Below are 23,610 nucleotides of genomic sequence, written 5' to 3'. Positions count from 1 at the left end.
TGACAGCGGGGGGCAGCGATAACAGGATCGGAGTGCAGCTTTTATTGTCATTCATATTTAGTTTTTGTGTCCCGGTTCTTGTTGTTTGTACTTCATGGACATGTGTCAGCCGAACAAAAGCCTTATCGATTCAATATACCACGACGTTTTTGTTAATGTTTTGTAATCCAGATACACATAGGGACGTCAATCGAGGAGGTGGAGCGATGGAATCAGCCGGCGTCAGGTGGATCACTACGTCGCAAGGACCGTTAAAAAGGGTGGCGGTAGCTTGCGGAGGCCTTCATCCAGCAGTGGATTGACCGTGGCTGACGATGAAACACGTTCAAGAATGCCACTAGTGCACATCTTAATAGCCGCTTGAGGCTGTGAGCTCAACGTATATGACGACGCACAGGTGAGAAGCGAGAAAACCGAACCCACTCGATAAGCTTCAACCGCTTTGCACCGCGAGACCACGGCCTTCATCCAGCAGTGGATATATCGCTGCTGCTGCTGTTTTCTCAAGCCTCTATTCAAGCGTGCGTTTGTTGCGCGAATGAGCAGAAACAGCAGACACGCAGGACTTGTCATCGCGCTGTTAGCTGTGAAGGCCTCGCCGAGTCACGATAATCTGTCTCGAGAGGGACTTGCAAGCCCAGGTCCCGGAGCGAGGAAGTAATCCCTGGGCCGGAGCAGACGTCGGTACCAACCGAGACAGGACAACTTCAGTCGTGCCCATTTATTGACGCACGCCGAGACAATTCTGGTGAAACCCGCCAATTCCACGCGGTTAACCGCATAACTCGCCGTTATTTGGCCACGTACAGAAATTGGAACCGCTGAAAAGAAGCCCATCAGGTGGTACCGGCAAGTGACATACCTAGCGAGGTCTGGGCTCACAAAAAAACAACTTTCCTCTTGCCTGTGACTATTTCAATTCGAATCTGCAACAAAGAGAACCCATAACAGAATTACAACTTCTAAACTATTTTTATTTTAGCGGGTAAGGCCCACTGAGCTATTTAGCTCTTTTTAAATACTTTATATTAAGTTCACTTGCGCGCTTGCTTGCTTGCTTACGACCGTGCAAATCTTACGGTCGTTTTTAACCCACTTCCCGTGATCCAATCGACTTGACATTTTCCACACAGACTCGTTGTGCGTGACAATTAATGTTATATTTAATTACCAATTGCTTAATGGTGCCATGCAATCATCTGACCCATAAGTGGCAGCCATCTCAAGCCAGAGGACGAGAGGACTCTAGCCGCCACGCATATAAAGGATTTATAGTGAAAAACTTTGTTTTTACGGGTTATACTTGTTCACAAGTGACCTGGCTCCCACAAATCATAGCTCAACGAAGCGGCGGCTGATCGCCACGTGGAAATTTACAGCAGCAGCCAAATGCTTTAACACACGTGATGTTGGTTCTAAAAACGTGGAGGGAAAAACTGGAGGATCCGGAGGAAAACCCACGCGCTCACGGAGAGAGACACACAAACTCCAAATATACAGCAGGCATCGTCACGGTCGGGACCGAACCCACGACCTCCCGTATACCAGGCGAGGTAGTCAACATCTCCTAGCCACCGTGGCACTCATGCAGGCCGGATGCAAAGAGACTTTACTGCTGTTATGGGTTCTCTTCGTCCTGGACAAACGGCAATTGTCACCTGAAGCCCATGGCTAACGGGGTCCCCTGCCTCCCACCACAGTGCAAAGGCCTCTCCATACACCGGGCTCCACCGGAGGAATCATGGCAGCAGTGAACACCGATCACCGTGTCTCCGGGGCCTTTCTGCCAGCACAGGGACTCCTCTCCTTACGAACGAGGCAGGTTCCAGAGGTTCTGTTCGCAAGTCGATTTATTCTTAAGTCCCAACTTTACTCCCATCGATTCCAAACACGTCGTACGGCGTGTACACTCAAACACGGGGAATGCCTTTAAAAGTTGTACGATCTCCTGTAGATGCCGCTGGTTCTTCACGTTCTGCAGACGTAGATGCCACTACCGCCATCTATTGCGCGGCGGTTGAACTTACGACTCTTGGTCCGAACGGGCAACTACATAACTCTGAAAGTTCGTACGTTTAATGTTCGTAAGTGGAGGAGTCCCTGTACTGTATCAGGTGTTAAGATGTGCACACACCAAACACCGATCGCAAGGTATCTGATCGTTGTCTTTGAAACCGATTGGCCTACGCCAGAGACGGCCTTCTTGATGGCCTAGTCTCACCAGCAGTGTTAGACCAGGTGTCTGTTTGGTGATGGAGCGTGTCTTGCCATAAGCACGTGCGGTTAATGCAGACTTGATGCCTTGCAGGAGTTATCTATTTGTTGTTTGGACATCTTAACACCTTCTGCTTTATTTCCAGAAAGGGTTAAAGCCAATTATTGTTTTTTTCATTGATGACTGTGCCTCTACTCATGAAGTCTTAACGGGAGGTGAAAACGGTCATCGGCTGTGTCTCCGTATCACCACCCCCACCCCCGTTGGGACTGGCCTCACCTTCTCAACTCGCCGAGTCGGTGATCTTACCGACAAAATGACCAAACATTCAGTTCTTTTCAGCTGGTGGTCTGGATAAGGCTGAGAGCTTTATGACACGAAACGCAATTTGTTTTTGTCCGTTTCACAATTTCCCGCACCTCCGATTAACAAGGAACATGAACCATCATCACGCCAACTCCGCTCATCCTTGCAGAAGCACCGGCTTTTAGTTCGGCCATCGAACAGAGACGGTGATCATCGCGTCGCGCGGCGCTTTCAGATGCGCTTGTGCGTCCGTCTGGAACGCTCTTCCTTCCGATATCAAAATGCCACCGGAGCCATCATCTCGATTGACAAACTCGCATCTTTAGAACAGTTTTGTGCGTTTAGTTTGCTGCCCTTCCCCCGGCACCTCCGATTAGCGCGGTTGACTACGTACGGTGCGAAAGAAGTCCAACACACATGCGTACGTACTTTGCCCCAAATGTCTTCCAAGAGTCTAGAAACCATCTTCTTCCAGCACTCTCCCCTCCGGGGATATCAAACGTCCCCCCCGGTGAGGCCTACACAGTCCTGGTGAGTTCACGGCACGGCACGGCACGGCCTTCATCCAGCAGCGGATTGGCGTCGACGGCAGCACGCGGACGTGCGTGACGATTGCATAATCATTACGTGATCGCTGCCAGAAAGAATTCGGAGCGCCTGAAAGCCGAAGGGGCTGTCGATTCACTTCATGATCGCTCAACGCACTTACCTGTTCAAAGCCTCATCGGCGTTTGTTATTTCAGTCATCGTAACAGCCTAGTCGATGGCACAGTCGAGCCGTCGAGTCTCAGTCGGTGTACCTCATGGAGTTATTCTCTTAGTCCTTGTTGACTACAGCAGTCAAACATGTAATAAAAAACTTATAGTTATTTAATGATTAGGCTACGGAATTATCTTTCGTTCAGACTCGTTAATTGTCTCGTCACAGTCAAGCTGTAATCTCTGGTGGGTCGATGGTGGTGGTGGTGATGCCAGTGGTGATGGTGACGATGATGGTAGTGGTGACGGTAGTGGTAATGATGATGGTGTTGGTGGTAATGGTGGTGATGTTGGTAATGATGGTGATGATGTTGGTGGTGATGATAGCGGTGACGGTGACAATGATAGTGGTGGTGACAATAGTGGTAGTGATGATGGTGTTGGTTGTTATGATGGTGGTGATGGTACTGGTTAATCGTAGACATTGCCCACGATTCTCATTCACCCGTTGCCACCGTTGTCACCGTAATTTAAGACAAGCTCATAATTTTCATCGACAGCGTTCACTTACTAAATTACCACTGCCGCCCCCCCCGTCACTCCCCACCGTCACCGGGCAGCGGCCGCCGTGGTCCGGGCAGCCGAGAGCCCCGCTTGCTCTCACTGGGCCTAACCCTCGGAGAACTGGCGGTAGAGCGCGCCGAGCTCCGGGTCGGTGAAATTGGGCACAAAGTTGATGCGGACAATTTCACTGAAGCCTTCGTCCGCCGTGGGCGGGACGTACTTGTTCCTGCAAAGGGCCCGCGGGCAGCAGAGGACACAAAAGGAAAGTCACGCGGTGTACGCGACGCTTGGGGGCGCCGTGAAACGCTCGTCACCAAACGTACAAAAGATGTGCCCGGAAATTATTAAATTGGCGATGGTGGCGGTGTGCGGAACGGGAGGTGCGCGTGTGGCCGAGGCCTCTAGTATTAAAAGTAAGAATAGGTTGTTTGACCCTTGTCTGGCAATAAAACAGGTTGTGTGTTGAGATGTTCAAACGCCAAATTGATACCCTTTGCAAGGAATCAGGTACTGCATTAACCACGCACGGTACATGTGGTGGTGAACATAAAAACAAACTTGCTCTGATTATAACGTGTGCATGGTCTTTGAAACTGATTGGCCTACACCAGACACTGGTGAGACTAAGCCCTAAAGAAGGCTGTCACTCGTGTAGGCCAATCGGTTTCAAAGACAATGCATAGATTATTAGAACAAGTTTTTGTTTGCATGTTTACCACAAGCACTGCGTTTGGTTAATGCAGATTTGATTCATTGCGAAAGGTTTGTATTTGGTGGTTTGGCCTTGTTTGTTTGTTGTAGTACGGAGTAAGACTGAATCTAAGTTGTCTTATGGTTGTTGTTGTTTGACTTGCATCTCACTGCAATTTTTGCACAGGGTTGGTGTACGGTGCTTTTTCTGCAATATTTTGCTGTCTTTTCTTGGATTTCTGTTTGCACTCAGTCACATATTCACTTTAAGATGTTTTCTTGTTCATGTTTTTGTTTTTTGTTTGTTGCGGTTGCACCCGATTCAAGAGCCGAATGGCTCACAGGGCTATACCGAATAAATGAACTTGAACATGTGAACACAACTCCTGTTTTATTGACAGAGAGGCTAAAGCCAATACTTTTTACCGCCGTTTTCTTTTTGTTAATGATAAATCAACTTCGGGCTCAAGGTCGGCTCGCACTGGACCATCGTCACGAGGGCTATCGTACCCACCCCCCCCTCCTTTCGCCACAGTCGGAGCTGATGCACCCAGCAGCGGGTAGATGGTGATTGGACAATGGCAATGACGACAACGATGATGACGATGGCGATGATGATCACAATGATGACGACGACGACGATCACGATGATGACGACGGCGATGATCATGATGATGACGACGGCGATTATGATGATGATCACGACGATGACGACGCCGATGATGACGATGGCGATGATCATGATGATGACGATGGCGATTATGATGATGATCACGACGATGACGACGCCGATGATGACGACGGCGATGATCATGATGATGACGATGGCGATTATGATGATGATCACGACGATGACGACGCCGATGATGACGATGGCGATAATGATGATCACAATGATGACGACGACGACGATCACAATGATGACGACGGCGATGATCATGATGATGACGACGGTGATTATGATGATGATCACGACGATGACGACGCCGATGATGACGGCGCTTGTTATTTGTTGCGGATGCAGGCGTGCGGGGGAGACAAACCTGCTGGCGTTCATCACCATCACGTTGACCGGCACGTGCTCTTTGCCCACGGCCTCACGGAACTGCCCGAGCCACGACGAAGGAGACACAGAGACGGCGAGACACCACACGTTGTTATTGTTGTTGTTATTGTTGTTGTTATCGTTGTTGTTGTTGCCCTGGTTCACCCAGCAAAGCCGTACTCGAGTCTCAAGACTGTTTGGCAGGAGGGTCCTGCCAGGTTTTGGCAGCAGTAGCGGAACGATATTGTTGCTGCTCCTGCTGCTCTGTGTGATCCCAATTGGAGAGTGGTGGTGCAGCGGTTGGCGCGCTGCGCTACGAACCCGGCGATCCGAGTTCGATTCCCGCTCACGGCCACTAACACCACTGAACCAGTTCTGGGCCTCCCCTAGGTCGACTCAGCCTCAAATGAGTAGCTTTGTGTAAACATCGCCACTAGGGAGACAAAGGCGGCCTGGCGAGATGCTGGCCACCCACCCCTCGTGTGGCATGCTGGTCTTCAAAGGTGCTCGCTAACAGCACTTGCCCCAACGGTCTGTTAAGGATACACTGTATGGTTCAGGGGGGTTTGAGCGAGCGAGCGAGGTGGCGAGTGTATGAGTGAGTGCGTGGACGACTGGGAGACTCACCCGGTTATTGTGCATCGCGTGTTCGAAGGTCGTTGTGAACAGAAAGCAACGGCAAGGAACGCCAGCCTTCCGTGCACAATCCACGTACCTACACACAGACCCACAGAGTAATACTCTCACTACACACACACAGAGTAATACTATCACTACACAACACACACACAGCCCCACAGAGTAATACTATCACTACACAACACACAAACCCACAGAGTAATACTATCACTACACAATCCACGTACCTACACACAGACCCACAGAGTAATACTATCACTACACAATACAACAACCGCAATTCGCCACTAAGTGGCGGTGACGTCACCATGACACTTGTGCCAGGCTATGTGCACCTTGAGGCCACGTGAAGTGTCGAACGCCCGCTGGCAGGAGGTCACGAGGCAGACCCAGGTGCCACGGGTCGACTGAGATGACCGAGATGACTGTTTGATGCACCACCTGTGCCCCCTACTGTGCCAACTTGCTGTGCTTTAGCCACCCGGCGCTCCGCTCGTTGTTGTGAGCGTCACTCCTCCGCCCTCCGTTGTTGTTGGAGGGCGACTACCTCCAACTGCCCAATAGCGTCCTTCACGAGCCTCCTCCACAGAGGCCGATCTTGACACCGCTGGTACCAGTCATCGGCAAGTCCACTCAGCTCCACGTCCTCCTGTACCACATCACTCCATCTCTTCTCTAGCCCGTGCCGCGCCCGTTTAGCCCCCTCGATCCGGCCGAACAAAAGCTGTTTAGGCATGCGGTGGCTGGGCATGTGGGCTACATGACCCAGCCAACGCAGCCTTGCCTGCCGGAGGAGCTCACCGATGGGACTTTGCCCAGATCTTTCAAGGATTTGTGAGCTCCTCACACAATCCAGCCTGGTTAAACCCAGGATGGATCGTAGGCAGACCAGCCTAAATGTTTCTAGCTGACGAAGATGTTCCATTAGGAAGGATCCACGTTTCGCGTAAAGAAGGGAGGGCATGACCGTGGCCGAGAAGACCACACATGCTGGCGTACGTGAGCCTGGACGAGGCTCTCCCAGGCAAACAAGCGCAATGATGACGATGTTAATAATAATAACGACGCGCAGCAGAGAGCGGTGGTAGCAGTGGCAGCTGTAGCCGATGCCGTTGAGTGACGAGGGGGGGGGGGGGGGGGCGGCACCTTTTCCGCGCGTCCACCTCCAGGTTGGTGTTGTCCACCACGACCCCATGTCCACCACGCAGGGCCTCCTCGCACGCCGCCACACACTTCTGCCAGTTCCCCAACGTGTCCTTGCACAGCAGGCGACAGAGAGACAAAGACGAAGATCCCCCCCGCCGCATAGCCTTAACAGACTGTTGGGGCAAGTGCTGTTCGCGAGTAGCAGCGCCTAGGAAGCCGGCACGGCGCACGAGGGGGTGGGTGGCCAGCATCACGCCCGGCCGCCTTTGTCTCTCCTCAGCCGCCATGTTAACTACGCACAGCACCGGGTACTCATTTGAGGCCGAGTCGACCAAGGGGAGGCCCATCATCGTCATCATCATCACCACCGTACCCTGTTCACGTAGCTGTAGCCCTTGGACACCATGTGCTCCTTGAAGAACGTCGACTTCCCAGCTGCAACGACAAACACGTGCACGACTTTACCCGCACGGAGAGACAGCGACGATGGCAGCAGCGACGATGACAGCAGTGACGACGACAACAACAGGAGGCGGGCGATCATGATTCGAGGACGATGATTTGTTTGCCGCGTGATGACGATCGGCAGTGGCAGCGGCAGCCTCGCCACGCCGGCTCGGCGCTGGCAACGGGAAGCGAACGTGACGATCGGTGGCGGCCGTCAACACGGGATTCTGGGAGTTGCAAATCCGCTTCGTCATCGTCTCACCTGCGGGGAATCCCACCGCCACCACCACCTCCGGCTCCTCGCGGCAAAGCGTGGCCGTGGCCGGGAGGAACAGAGGGGAGCTGGGGCTCACCATGCGCTGGGTAAGGGGGCGGGGGGCAGAGGAGGACATCAGCATCATCGTCAGCATGATCATCAGCAGCAGTAGCAGCCTTGGCAGCATCAGCCGCAGCAGTAATATGAACAACATCGGCAGCAGAATCCCCATTGTCATCTACAGCATCGGCAGCATCGGCAGCAGCATCGGCAGCATCACTGGCTGGGAGGAACAGCTGAGAGATGGAACTCGCTGTGCGTTGGGTAAGCAGGGAGGGAGGGAGTCATCAGCATTACCAGCATCACCGGCATTAAAGGAGTTGGTGAAACATCCAGCATAGGGCCACAGAGCTTGGGCAATAATTGTTGGTCACGCCGGTTGTGGCTGCCTTCACGCTCTGTCCGTGCGTTTATCACGCCTGCTGCTGCTGCTGCGTTACAAATGTGCGTCTTTGTTATTTTGGCGGTCGGACTCACAGGGTCGAAGTCGGGCAGGCTGTACGGTGCCGTCTTCCATCCCAGGAAGATCTCCTCCGGAGTGTGGAACGGGAGTCCCACGTTGAGAGCAAACTTACAAAAACGACAAAGGCGGTGATGATAGTAGTAGTAGTCAAGGAACGAAGGCCACGCGCACCCACTGGGTTGTGAAACGGTATCCAACTTTGTGTTCGTGCCGTATGGCTGTCACGGTGGCTAAATGTTGACTATCTCGCCTGGTGTGCAGGAGGTCGTGGGTTCGACCCCGACCCTGACGCCTGCTGCTGTATATTTAGAGTTTGCGTGTCTCTCTCTCCCCATGGCCGTGTGGATTTTTCTCCGGCTGCTCCGGTTTTTCCCTCCACATTTAGAATCAACGTCACGCGTGTAGTGTGTGGTAGGCTCTGGATTATCCGCGCTAATGACGGGGAGGACGGCCGCGGATCATTCAAAACAGCAGATAACCCAAAAAAAAAAAAAATTTCCATGGATCTAATTGCCAAAAACCACTAGTACAGGTATAAATTATGTTAAAGTTTCTCTGCCATCGCACAGCTTTCATAAATGAAAACTCACAAATTAAATGATGGGATAAATCACTCGATTGTTACTCTTTAGATATAGAACCAATACTACCGATCGACCGATCGATCGATGATGCGCGTGCTCAGCAATAGTAACACTTTCCTGCTCCCGCCCTTCAGAAGACTCGGCCCACTGAGTGGATGACAGCAGCAGAGCCACGCCAAACAATGCCAATCAAACTCCGCCCACTGTTGTAATGATATGGCAACTACTGTACTGTAGGGGCGATCGCGTGGATTTCGGATTAACGGGAGGAACATATTTGTTCGGTATGAGCACCGTTTGACTTGTAATGAACACTTCAAAGAATAACAACGTAGAACTGTTCTTATATTTTATATTATTAATTTGGGCTTAAGAGAAACATCCACGCATTATTTACGTAAAAATCTCCGGCGCGCGGTAAATCCGACATCGGATAAACCGCACGCGGATTAATCGAGAGTCTTACCTGTATTTGGCCGCGATACATTTCCACGCGATGAGCCACTTCGTCGAGCTATCATTGAACTCCTCGCCAGCGTGACTCGGCGACGCTTCCCTGAACAAACCCGCGGCCCTCCCCACTGCGACGGCTCGCCACGCTACCGACGTTGGGACCGTCACGGCGTGAGGGGGGGGTGGGGTGTGCGTCGTTATCGTCGCGAACGCCGAGCCGGCTGCGGTGCGCCCCGTGCCGATTCCTCACCAGGCGATCGCTGCAGGAGAAGTCCTTCTTCTTCTTTCCGGGGGCCCAGTTTGCCGGGCGACCTGCGGCATCTGCGAACACGGGACAAGGGCGGACGCATGGGGGGGGGGGGGGGGGCGGACGCATGGGGGGGGGGGGGGCGGACGATTGCCACGGTAGCGATGCGCCAGGGACGACCGTCGGGAAAAAACGATTTTGAACGTAACGTTTCGGCTTGCTGTCCGTTCCATTTTTCAAGGACGATGTCCGATATTTTTTGGTCCCACGGTCACCGATTGTTCACGTTGTGTTAAGTTGTTTCACGCGTGGGGGTGGGGGGGGGTGCGACGTCGCCCTGACGCGGGGTGGCGTCGACATTTTGGCGGAGTGTTCGAATGGCGGTGGATGCGCACAAACAATATAATCGGAGCAGCAAGATTATGCGCCATGGAGAAGGGCCATTGCCCGAAACATCTGACTGAAAACTTTCCCTTATAAGGCCACACTTCACAGCGGTATTGACGAATGTTGCATTTGTAGTGGGTTCACGAACGACAGAGACGGTGTAGTCGAGGCAGCACTATTTATAATAACTCAACAGGGTAACGCTGAGAAGGGGTAACGGCCCCTTCACCTGTACTAGACTGGGATACACCCCGAGGCTATCTGCCTAACTATTTATGCTCCCAGGTCCTCCGTTAAAGGCGCTAGGGGAGGCTACCTGACCTGGCCCAGCCAAGGCGCAGGTCACGACACCCAGCCAGACAGACCCGGCCCTGAGAAGGACATCGGGTCAGAGCAGTTCCAGGATCTATCTGGCCGGTCTTCAGTCTTTACTGGCTCTTCGCTCTTCGGCTCCCCAACACTGCCTCGAGCTCTCTGGCTCTCTGCCTTTTATACAAATTGGCCACCGAGGGGCCGGGCTCTGAGGGATCAAAATTTTTCCCTGCCGGTGACGCAAGGGCCTCGCCTCTTTAAGCGAGTGACGTCACGTGATGTTCGTGGGCCGCCCGCTCGTGCGGCGGTATCGTTACCGTCGACGGCCACTACCCATGGCTGTCAACCCATAGGGTTCACCCCGTATTCTTGTACAGGGGAATCGAGTTTTCAGGTCCATACGGCGTACAGCCGTTTCAATGCGGGCAACAAAAATTAAAAGTCTATTTGTTTGTGTTTCTCCCTTGTGATGGGACTTTGTAGGATGAACGTTGAGATTTATGACAGGTATGCACTACCCGTGGCATTAACCGGGGCGGCCGCCAGACTCAAACCGGGAAACCCATGTGGGAGACACCCCGCCGCGGCAAACCGCGGCTCCTCCGCACGCACTCACCTCCGACGTACAGGCTCTTGCCGATGTCGACTTCGATTCCGTCGTTGGCCTACGAGGGGACGAGAGGACGGAAGAACTGCGTCGTCATTCTGCCTGCAAGGGCGCTAATGGCGACCGCGGCAACACCACGTGGCGTCGTCCGCTTCGCCGGCAGCGGACGCCACGAGTTGCCGCGACGCCGATCGGGGAAGGGAGGAGCCGGGGCCATCGATTGGCCCGCCGATCACGTCACGGTCCAAAATTTTACGTATATTTAAAAACTCAACGCCGCAAATTACTCAATCGCTGTCGCACGCTCCCCCGACTGCGAAAACTTGGCGGGACACCTTTTGCGAAAAGGGGTCTTCGGATTCGGCGAGGAAGTCCTGGGGGATTACGTAAATGGGAAACTAAATGAAATCCGCTGCTGGATGGAGACAGCGGATGGACGGAGACGCGGACGGAATGAACGCGTTCCCACTCACTTTCTGGATCAGGTGGTGCCACATGCCCAGCATGGGCTTGCGAATCAAGCCAGGTCCACTCGCCACGAACACCTGCAAAGAGACAATGACAAAGATCCCCACCGCCCCGTGGTGTAGCCACAGACCGCTGGGGCAAGTGCTATTCACGAGCACCGGTGAAGGCCGGCACGGCACACAAACGGGTGAGTGGCCAGCACCACGCCCGGCTGCCTTTGTCTTAAATTACCTGTAATTGGGAATACGTACAGAGTAGTAATTCTCGCCCCCTACTGGCAGACGATTGGCCACCTTGCAGGCCGGTGCTCAGAGACTTTGTGCCGCACAGGGACAACTGACACCGGGAGTCCTTTTCAAATGTTTGAGATGGGATGTGACGCGGAGGCATTTAAGCACTTTATGAGTGAAAATTTGATTATTTTTATGATATTGATTACAGTGATCATAGATTTGACTGATAATGCTGCTGTTGATGATGCTGATCATGCTGATGATGCTGGTGCTGATGATGCTGTTGATGCTGATGATGATGTTGATGATGCTGATGATGTTGATGATGTTGATGATGCTAATGATGATGATCATGCTGATGATGCTGATGATGATGCTGATGATGCTAATGATGATGCTGTTGATGCTGATGATGATGTTGATGATGCTGATGATGTTGATGATGCAAGCCTCACCTGAACTGGCAGACCCAGAGTGACTATAATTGACTCCACTTTGGCCTGAAACTCATCAGCTCTCAGTTTCCCGCGAGCAATTCCCATCTGATTGGTGAAAAATACCACCTGACACACACACACACACAGGCAGACAACAACCACAATTCACCACTAAGTGGCGGTGATGTCACCACGGAGATTACGACAAGCTAGGTTAGGCTGAGTGTTACAGGGCACTTTGATGGCATTGCGTGAAGTGGAAGGCTTGATGCTGAAAGGTCACAGGACAAACCCAGGTGCCATGGGTTGACCGACTGAGATGACTGGCAGATGCACCAGCTGCCCCCCCTACCGTGCTAATGTGCTGCGTTTTAGTCGCCCACCGCTCCGCTCACTGTTACGAGCGTCGCTCCTCCACTGCTGGAGGGCGACCGCCTAATTCTGTGCCTCTACGTCGTGAAACATGCTCGAATAATCAATCTCCACGACCCGCACGGTGTCGGGAGGCCCTCATCCAGAAGTGGATTGACAATGGGGCTGTAGGTGCAAACGTATTTGCGACGTGCATCTTTCAAGATCAAGTTTCAAGGTCTATGACCCCCCCATCTCCCAAGGTCTATGACCTTGAAACTCTGTGGGTCACCACCACCGCTCAGTCTACGAGAACACATCCACTCCTCCGATGAGCACAGTCGGCTACGTACCGTGCGAAAGAAGTTCAACATACGTACACGGTAACTTTGTTAGGTGAGAATACGTGAGACCAGGAATGGGAGTCTCATTTGCAAGAGTGACGTGGGGCATTAAAATGAGCCACGGTTGGGAAATAATTGCCTGCCGTGTGTATCATCCCGACATAGTCACGGTATCATTTTGGAATTCGGCACAAAATTGGACCCCCTCCCGCCCTCCGCCCTCCGCCGACACGCCGAACATGACGGCACGCCGGACATGGCAACACGCTGGACACGCCGACAGGCCAAAATGCCGGACAAGGCGACACGCTGACATGCCGGACGTGGTGACACGCCGACACGCCGGTCACGCCAGCACGCCAACACGCCAACACGCCAGACATGCCAACACGCACGATGGTGGCCTTGCCACAGCAAAAGACGTCCGGGGGTCATCTTTTTAATGTCCGCTGCCGCGGTACTTACCACAGTCGTGACACATCGCGATAACGATCGGGGCGGCCGCTCAATTCGAAACAAGGTGGGGGTGGGGGGTGGGAGGTGGGGTGGAGGGAATGGGCTACCGATGGCCACGTGCCGCCCCCTTGAGCCTGTACCTTGTAGCCCTCTTCCAAGAGGTGTTTGAGCTTCTTGGGCACCTCGGGGTACAAGATCCTGCACACACACACACGCACGTAAGACGCACGCAGACATTCACACGTACAACAAACAACACAAATATTCCCCGTAGAGCCACACAGACTTGGGGGAGTCAAGTGGAGTTTGGGGAGCACTGATTAAGTGTGGCCAGCAGCAGAATAATAATTTCCCATAGGGGTCCCATTGTCTTGATTAACGAGACATTTTCGATTAATGATTCATTTTCGATTAACGATACGTTTGCGATATCACGCGGACCGGCCAATTTCGGCCGTAGAACCCTTAAGTGGACTCGGCAGACTTCAGCAACTCACTCTTTTATGAGCGCTTGGAGAGCAACTGGCCGCTAGCTTTCAACGTTTGATGTGCGTTGCTTAAGGAAACAGTTCTCTTGAATACTTTTGCTTAAAAGTGAAGTAAGATCATTAACGCTTAAACAAGTTCTTATAACGTGTATTCATTATAATTGCGTGTTTAAATATTGCAAGCTATGCTTTTAGGGTGGAAAATATCAACTTCCCATTGTCTAAGTTAAAATTAAGCACTTTCACGCGTATCTCCTATATTCGATTAATGATAATTTCAATTGACAATGGTTTTCGTGCAACCAATTAATATCGTTAACCGAGGGCCCACTGTAACATACGTACAACTCACTACATTTGAGCACCCGGTTTCATCACACGTGGCTGAAATTCGGTGACCATGGTGATGAAGGATAACATCAACTCTGGAGGGGTTACCTTCCGAAAAGAAATAAAAAAATTTTGACAAAGCGTCACGATGATATTTCTCACTTCCAGTCATCGGGCCCGGTTGCGAAAACGCGTCCGGATTTGGTGGTGATGATGGTTGAATCAATGTCGAAGCCGGCAACCTGAGCACAGAGGGAATCCACAATAAGCCACAAACGCAATCTCGCGTGATGAGCTGTTTGTTGTGTGGAGACATTTGTGACTGGCCTGAGGCCATCAACTCGCTACACTGGAGAAGCCGGTTTAATCACAACTCGGCCTACGTGAATCGGTGAGCCTCTATGCGAGTGTATGGATCTCTCTGTGGGTCTGTGGGTCTCAATGTGAGTCTGTGGGTCTCTCTGTGGGTCTCTCCGTGGGTCTCAATGTGAGTCTATCTGAGTCTCTGGGTTTTTCTGTGGGTCTATGGGCCTCAATGCGAGTCTGTGGGTCTCTCTGTGAGGCTATGGGTCTCTATGAACATCTATGGGTCTCTCTTGGTCTGTGGGTGTCTCAGAGGGTGTATGGGTGTCTCTGTGGGTGTATGGGTCTCTATGTGAGAAGACAGCGTCGACAGACCTGTTCTCCACCTGAAGACGGCTGCTTGCGTTGTGGCCGAAACGTTGTGAGAATTATTTTATGATGTTTTATTTTCATTATTTTATTATTTTCCTTCTACGGGACTTTACCGAAAGAACCAAGAAGATGAATCCCTGCAGTCACGAAAGCTTGTGAGTCTATGGGTCTCTCAGTGGGTCTCTCTGTGGGTGTACATGGGTCTCTACATAAGTAATTGGTGGCAGGGCTGACCCCATCAATCATACCTCAGCCTGTGTGAATCGATAAGGCTCTATGTGTGAGTCTACAGGTCTCTTTGTAAGCATGCAAGCCTCCACATAAGGTCGTGGTGATCAGGCTCAGGTCAACTCACTCTACTGGAGAACCCAGTTTAATCGTAACTCATTCTGTACGAGTCTACAGGTCCCTCTGGGGTTCCATGGATCTCTGTAAACACCAGTCTCCACACAAGTGAATGGTGACTGGGCTGGGATCGTCGACAGGTTTCCCCTCGAGAACCCGGTATAATCACGGGCCGGCAACTGATGCGTGCTACTGACCCCGGGGTTCGTAGCGGCGCTGGATCGCATCAGTGTCTCCGACGCGGCCGTAATGAATCGCCGCTCACCTTAGCTGACGCACGGACCCCCTTTGCGGTGAAGAGCAGGAGGTTTCCCTCCTTCTCCCAGCGGTCGCGAGTGCACGCGGACGGAGAGCCAAGTGCGGAATCCGCTGCATTCACCAACACGTTACACGAACGTGCACGCTTATGAACACAAAGATACAAATCCCCCGTATAGCCTTAACAGACTGTTGGGGCAAGTGCTGTTAGCGAGCGGCACCTATGAAGGCGGGCACGGCACACGAGGGGGTGGGTGGCCAACACCACGCCCGGCCGCCTTTGTCTCCCTAGTGGCGATGATTACACACCGCACCAGGTACTCATTTGAGGCTGAGTCGACCTAGGAGATGCCCAGAACCGGTTCAGATAATAGTCACCGCTGTTGGCCACGAGCAGGAATGGAACTCGGGTCGCAGGGTTCATAGCGCAGCGTAGCGCTAACCGATACACTACCGCTCTCCATAAACACACACACACACTTATAACAACACACACCCAAAACAAGTCACCTTTACTTTGATTAAACACGTAAAAACTCAAGAGACCAGGAAAAATAAATATTATCTTATTGGTGACCCCGTGCCCCTAAAAAATCTCAACGTTCATCTTAGAAAGTCCCATCACAAGGGAGAAACACAAACAAATAGATAACACATTTTAATATTTTGCCCGTATTGAACGGCTGTACGCCGTTTGGACCCGAAAACTACATTTCCCTGTACAAGGATACGGGGTGAACCAAATAGGTTGACAGCTGTGCACTAACAACACAACGGGCACCTTAGCTACAGCCGCAGTTGATCCAAACCGGAAGTAACGGCACTCAGCGGTGTGCCATGTGACCACCGCGTTGCGTGCGCAATGCTCTCAGCCTTGTATCGACCACCAATTCAACGGAACTGAAAGCGTGGCAGCCCCTTCCGCACACACCGTTTCGACCTTTTTTTGTTAGTCGGGCCACACTTTCAACCTCTGTTCTGGACAAAATCAGAGGGCAACGCACGCGCAAAGTGGCGTTGGCGCAGCGTGCACAAGAGGCGTATACGGAGAGCCGTGCTTTGATCCTGTGCCGAGTGGGGGGCAGCAAGCAAGCTCCCTTGGGTGCTGTCGTTCAGAATTCCTTTCCAGCAACGCATGACGCATTCTCCCCTGTCCGTCAGTTGTCTACTCCCTTAGCGCGAGAGACGGTCAGATGCGAGCCGATGCCAAACAACACGCGTTTATTCAAATGATTTTGTAGCACCAGATAAGCCACTTCGTTGAGCTGTCGTTTGTGGTAGCCAAGTCGCTTCTGAAAAAGAAGCGAATAACTCAGTGAGGCCTTACCCTGGTAAGATAAAAAATATTTGAGTTTTATTTGGAAGTGATTTGTTGACCTTTCCGATACTTTGCCCTCCTATCGTGTTGCTGTGTTGTGTTTGTTGTCGTAGCGTTCTAACCCCGTGCCCCTACCGGACATCTGTAGTATAAAATAAATATTCTGATTCTGAGGTGCACTTCTTCCAGGACGATGACGGATTTCCCACCTCTCCCGCCGGGTAGCGCCACAGCGTTTGACGATGACGACGACGATGACGACGACGACGACGATGCCGTTGCTGCCGTCATCGTCGCCGTGACCTTTGAACCCTGAGCGATGTCACGGAGGCTCCTCAACTTCTCCGCCACCTCCTCCTCGTCCTCCTCCTCCTCGCCCCCCGAGTCGCGCTCGCTCCGTTCCCCGTTGCCCTCCAACGACTCCTCCACGCGCGTCCTCTTCGCGTCGCCAGATTTCGGGTCGTCAGACGACCGCTTGGGCGCCTTGCTCGGGAAGAAGTCCTGCGCCGCACGCGGCAGGCAGGCAGGCAGGCAATCGCCCGATACGTTTGCGTCAAATATATAAAACATGTGGCCACGGTGATTTTGGCAGCAGTGAAATGAGATTTGCAATTGCGACGCTTTCAGACACGCTTCTGCGGCCATCTGGAACGCTCTTCGTTCCGATATTAGGAAGCCACTGGCGCACTTTTAAATCATCTAGTTTGAAAATGCATTGCATGTACGTATGCTTTTAAAGCAGAATTTATGCATGTATGGAGGCTTTTAAAGAATAATGTATGCATGTATGTATGCCTTTTAAGCAAAATGTATGCATGTATGTATGTATGCTGAACTTCTTTCGCGCCGTACGTAGCCAACCGTGTCAATCGGAGGATGGAGGCAGTGTCCGGGCGGAAAGGTGGTCATGACGAGTGCGGGTTTTATTCTAAGGCTCACACCTTAATGGTTTTGCGCGGGGACTCAGATCGGCCGCCAGGCTTGGAGGCCGAGTGAGAGGAGGCGGTTTTCTGGCCGCCGCCGCCACCGCCGCCGCTCCCGCCGAACATCACGCTGTAGGGGTATCGCTCGTTCACCATGAGCACGACGCCACCGTCCGCGAGCCGCACGGACTCGCCCACTTGGAGCTCCGTGCCGCTCACCCACGTGGGGTTGACCCCCAGCTGCGGGTGCAGAGAGAGAGGAAGAGAGAGAGACGTCGCCCGTCTCCTCCGTCGCGTAGAATAACAAAATAGAAATCGGGCAAGGAGATTATCGTGGAGTTTAACTCGAACGGTATATCACAGCACCGCTTTAATGACGGCAATGTTACCGTTTTACCGATGAAGCTGCTAATGCTGCTGCTGATGATGCTGTTACTGTTCCCACTGACAGTGATGGTGATCATGATCGCAAATAACTTTGCAGCAATCCGGGTCTCACCCTTTTCACCATCACAGTCTTGGAACCGTAGTCAGCAATAAGCTCCACTGCACACAAACAACAACAAAAAAACACAGCCATCGATCGGAAATCCGTGCTAATGACAGAGAGGAAGACAGCTGCGTATAATTCAAAATCGCGGATAATACAAAAAATATATACATTTTCCGCAGATCTCTATGCCAAAAAACACTAATATTGGTATAAATTACATATTTTAATTCACGTATAATATCCAGTTTCTGATTTAAAGTTAAAACGACAAGCTTAAATTTCTCTCTGGCATCGCACGGTTTTCGTAAATTAAAACCCGCAAAATAAACAATCGGATAAATCACTAAAAATGAAGCACAACTGACAATTTCGATTTAGAACCAATACTAACGATCGGCCGATCGATGATGCGCAGAAGACTCGGCCCACTGAGTGGATGACAGCAGCAGAGCCACGCCAATAAACATCAATCAAACTCCACCCACTGTTGTAATGATATGGCAACTACTGTACTGTGGAGGCAATCACATGGATTTCGGATTAAACGGAGCAACATTTTTGTTCGGTTTAAGCATGTGACTTGTGATGAACACTTCCAACAATAACAATGTAGAACTGTTTTTAGATGATAAATTTGGGCTTAAGTGAAAATCCACAACTATTAATTTACGTAAAAATCTCAGGGACGCGATCAGATTAATCGCACGTGGGTAATCGAGAGTCTACTGTATGCAAAATATTTGTATTCCACATCCTCACACGCATCGTACATTGAAAAATTCTGACGTTCTGACGTTCCGTGCGGTACTTCCAGGGGGCAATCGACGGTATCCAGGGATACCGGACGGGTTACAGCAGGCGGGGTAGTAACCGTTCATTTTTAAAACTCACCCTGTTGGCGTGCGCATTTTCGGTCGGTGATTTTCGTGTTTGTTCCTCTGCCCAGGAGAATCGATTTCCCGTCCGGGAGGGATACGGGAGTGTGCCTGCCCTCCTTACTCACGAATAAGCACTCCATTGCTGTGGAAGAAACACAAAGACAAAGATCCCCCACCGCGTAGCCTTCACAGACTGATGGGGCAAGTGCTGAGTCTATGGGTAGTGTTGAGTCTATGGACAGTGTTGAGTATATGGGTAGTGTTGAGTCTATGGGTAGTGTTGAGTCTATGGACAGTGTTTAGTCTATGGGTAGTGTTGAGTCTATGGACAGTGTTGAGTATATGGGTAGTGTTGAGTCTATGGGCAGTGTTGAGTCTATGGACAGTGTTTAGTCTATGGGTAGTGTTGAGTCTATGGACAGTGTTTAATCTATGGGTAGTGTTAGTCTATGGGTAGTGTTAATCTATGGGTAGTGTTGAGTCTATGGGTAGTGTTGAGTCTATGGGTAGTGTTAGTCTATGGGCAGTGTTGAGTCTATGGGTAGTGTTAGTCTATGGGTAGTGTTGAGTCTATGGGTAGTGTTAGTCTATGGGCAGTGTTAGTCTATGGGCAGTGTTAGTCTATGGGTAGTGTTGAGTCTATGGGTAGTGTTGAGTCTATGGGTAGTGTTAGTCTATGGGTAGTGTTAGTCTATGGGTAGTGTTGAGTCTATGGGTAGTGTTGAGTCTATGGGTAGTGTTAGTCTATGGGCAATGCTAGTCTATGGGTAGTGTTAGTCTATGGGTAGTGTTGAGTCTATGGGTAGTGTTAGTCTATGGGCAGTGTTAGTCTATGGGCAGTGTTAGTCTATGGGTAGTGTTAGTCTATGGGCAGTGTTAGTCTATGGGCAGTGTTAGTCTATGGGTAGTGTTGAGTATATGGGTAGTGTTGAGTCTATGGGCAGTGTTGAGTCTATGGGTAGTGTTAGTCTATGGGCAGTGTTAGTCTATGGGTAGTGTTAGTCTATGGGCAGTGTTAGTCTATGGGCAGTGTTAGTCTATGGGCAGTGTTAGTCTATGGGTAGTGTTGAGTCTATGGGTAGTGTTAGTCTATGGGCAGTGTTAGTCTATGGGCAGTGTTAGTCTATGGGCAGTGTTAGTCTATGGGCAGTGTTAGTCTATGGGTAGTGTTGAGTCTATGGGTAGTGTTAGTCTATGGGTAGTGTTGAGTCTATGGGTAGTGTTGAGTCTATGGGTAGTGTTAGTCTATGGGTAGTGTTAGTCTATGGGCAGTGTTAGTCTATGGGTAGTGTTGAGTCTATGGGTAGTGTTAGTCTATGGGCAGTGTTAGTCTATGGGCAGTGTTAGTCTATGGGTAGTGTTGAGTCTATGGGTAGTGTTAGTCTATGGGTAGTGTTAGTCTATGGGCAGTGTTAGTCTATGGGCAGTGTTAGTCTATGGGCAGTGTTAGTCTATGGGTAGTGTTGAGTCTATGGGTAGTGTTAGTCTATGGGTAGTGTTGAGTCTATGGGTAGTGTTAGTCTATGGGCAGTGTTAGTCTATGGGCAGTGTTGAGTCTACTGAAGAAACGAGTTTTCAATCTGTGTGTGCGCAGTAGCTCAAGCGGCATCCTAAGATCGTAAGTGCTGTGTGCGAGCACAGATTCAAGGCCGGCACGGCGCTCTGGGCTGGGTGGCAGTGGCACTGGCACCACGCCCGGCCGCCTTTGTCTCCCCAATGCCGAAGGTTTTATACACCGCGGCAAGTTCGCATTTAAGGCCGAGCCGACCGAGGCGGAGGCCTTGCAAACAGTCGCTAGCACACGGACAACAGTGAACCATCATCATCAACCACCATCATCACCCCCATCATCATCACCACCGTCATCATCATTATAACCATTATCACCCCCATACTCATCAACCACCACTACCATCATCACCCCCATAATCATCAACCACCACTACCATCATCACCCCCATAATCATCAACCACCACTACCATCATCACCCCCATAATCATCAACCACCACTACCATCATCACCCCCATAATCATCAACCACCACTACCATCATCACCCCCATAATCATCAACCACCACTACCATCATCACCCCCATAATCATCAACCACTACCATCATCACCCCCATAATCATCAACCACCACTACCATCATCACCCCCATAATCATCAACCACTACCATCATCACCCCCATAATCATCAACCACCACTACCATCATCACCCCCATAATCATCAACCACTACCATCATCACCCCCATAATCATCAACCACCACTACCATCATCACCCCCATAATCATCAACCACTACCATCATCACCCCATCATCATCACCCCCATCATCATCACCCCCATCATCATCACCCCCATCATCATCATCACCCCCACCATCATCATCACCCCCATCATCATCAACCCCATCATCATAACCATCATCACCACCCCCATCTACATAACCATCATCACCACCCCCATCATCATAACCATCATCACCACCCCCATCATCATAACCATCACCACCCCCACCCCCATCATCATAACCATCACCACCCCCATCATCATAACCATCACCACCCCCATCATCATAACCATCATCACCCCCATCATCATCATAATCATCATAACCATCATCATAACCATCATCATCATCACCCCCATCATCATCATCACCCCCATCATCATCATCACCCCCATCATCATCATTACCCCTATCACCACCATCATCATCACTATCATCACCACCATCATCATCACTATCATCACCACCACCACCACCATCATCACCACCCCCATCATCATCACCCCCATCATCATCACCCCCATCCTCACCACCATCATCATCATCACCCCCATCATCATCACCATCACCCCCATCATCATCATCACCACCACCACCATCATCACTACCCCAATCATCACCACCACCATTATCATCATCACCATCACCACCATCATCACCACTATCACCACCACCATCACCACCCCCACCATCATCACCACCATCATCACCCCCATCACCACCATCATCATCATCATCACCACCACCACCGTCACTCGCACCACACGGGAACGGACATCTCACCGCGCTTCAAAGTTGATCGATTCCAACTTGCAGGCCGGCGGACGAACGGCTCAAAAGCGTGCACTTGGATGCCGCTAAATTATATTTAAATCGCTATTATAACGACAACAGAACAACAGCAATAAACAACAAATCAACAACAGAGCTCCCTCCACACCAAGCGTTGAAGCCTCCTCGATTCAACCTCCCCCTACACTCTGCGCTCAGACACGACAGAGGACGGAGACTCTTGGAGACGCAAGATGCCCTCAGGGCGCAGCCTTCAACGGCGCCCGGTCACCCCCCTCCCACCAGCGCGTCAAAGGGGCCCCAGGGGCATTTTACTTATTGACAAGTTGCATCGTCGCAGCGCGCCTCGCAATGGAAAAGGCGATGACGCGCGGGACGGATTCCGTACAACGTATAAGCACGGGGGCATTGTTTACACTGGATTTCATAGACCGTATTAGTAACGGCATCAACCAAAATCTGAATATTCTTTGGGTCCATCTTCTTGGTTCTTTCGGTAAAGTCACGTAGAAGGGAAGTAATAAAATAATAAAAATAAAACATAATAAAATATTATGTTTTATTTTTATTATTGTTATTATTTTATAATAATGAAAATAAAACATAATAAAAATAAAACATAATAAAATATTATGTTTTATTTTTATTATTTTATTACTTCCCTTCTACGTGACTTTACCGAAAGAACCAAGAAGATGAATCCCTGCAGTCACGAAAGCTTTAAATCGAAATTCTTTGGGTCTTTCGGTAAATCCACGGATATAGAAAAAAATAACAAAAATCTAAATCACGGCTTTTCGATCGTAACACAATCAATCGTCTTCAGGCGAAAAAGAGGGAAATCTGCCCCCAACAACCTCGCATTCATCATAGACAGATAGAGAAAGTTGTTTAGATACAAATATCATTTTACATCTGGAAGACTTCATTGAAGACGACATTTCGTGTGATTGTCCCTCGTCCTTGCTGGGGGCTCCGTTCGATGCCCACTTCCACCTGTTTGGGATTGTGGGGTCGAGATAAGGCGACACGGAGCTGTTGGTCGTGCCAGAAGACCGCCGCTGTCTGCTGATCGATTCCAACGTGATCGATCGTCTGTCCCTGCGCCCCTCCGTCGTTCATGCAGGGGGCACGTGGAGGTTTGCAGCGCCCCCTGCATGAAAACGACGGAAGGCGTTCATCATATTCATCCACAGATAACAGTTGGGCGTTTTATATTATTAATAATACTGGTAGGAACCTCCTGGTTACACCAGCCCACAGGGGATTATTGTGTCCGTCCGTCCGTCGTGGATCCAGAAATGGGAGGGGTGGGGCTGGGTGGAGAGGGGAGGGTGGGGAGGGGCTGGGTGAGGAGGGAGAGGGGTGGGGCTGGGTGGGGAGGGTCTGGGTGGGGAGGGGTGTG

The 23,610-nt window shown here is 50.9% G+C and overlaps 1 protein-coding gene across 1 annotated transcript; it reads right to left on the bottom strand.

Moving 5' to 3' along the window:
• Positions 1–695: 695 nt before the first annotated feature.
• PNKP (polynucleotide kinase 3'-phosphatase) lies at positions 696–22,405 on the bottom strand. The gene is made up of 19 exons (XM_078881975.1): positions 22,197–22,405; positions 19,131–19,259; positions 18,246–18,292; positions 17,765–17,986; positions 17,033–17,324; positions 15,513–15,616; positions 14,390–14,469; positions 13,550–13,607; positions 12,277–12,384; positions 11,594–11,665; positions 11,130–11,178; positions 9,818–9,888; positions 8,545–8,637; positions 8,014–8,110; positions 7,678–7,739; positions 7,305–7,414; positions 6,147–6,234; positions 5,518–5,579; positions 696–4,010 (listed from the first exon to the last, which is right to left on the bottom strand). Exons 2-19 carry the CDS (start codon positions 19,255–19,257, stop codon positions 3,890–3,892), a joined length of 1,863 nt encoding a protein of 620 aa, XP_078738101.1. The 5' UTR covers positions 19,258–19,259; positions 22,197–22,405; the 3' UTR covers positions 696–3,889.
• Between the last annotated feature and the right edge of the window lie 1,205 nt (positions 22,406–23,610).

The sequence above is a fragment of the Lampetra fluviatilis genome, chromosome 63, assembly GCF_964198595.1.
Source record: "Lampetra fluviatilis chromosome 63, kcLamFluv1.1, whole genome shotgun sequence".
Lineage (NCBI taxonomy): Eukaryota > Metazoa > Chordata > Hyperoartia > Petromyzontiformes > Petromyzontidae > Lampetra > Lampetra fluviatilis.
Note: the sequence above shows the minus strand (reverse complement) of the source record. Positions and strands in the feature narration are given on the sequence as shown.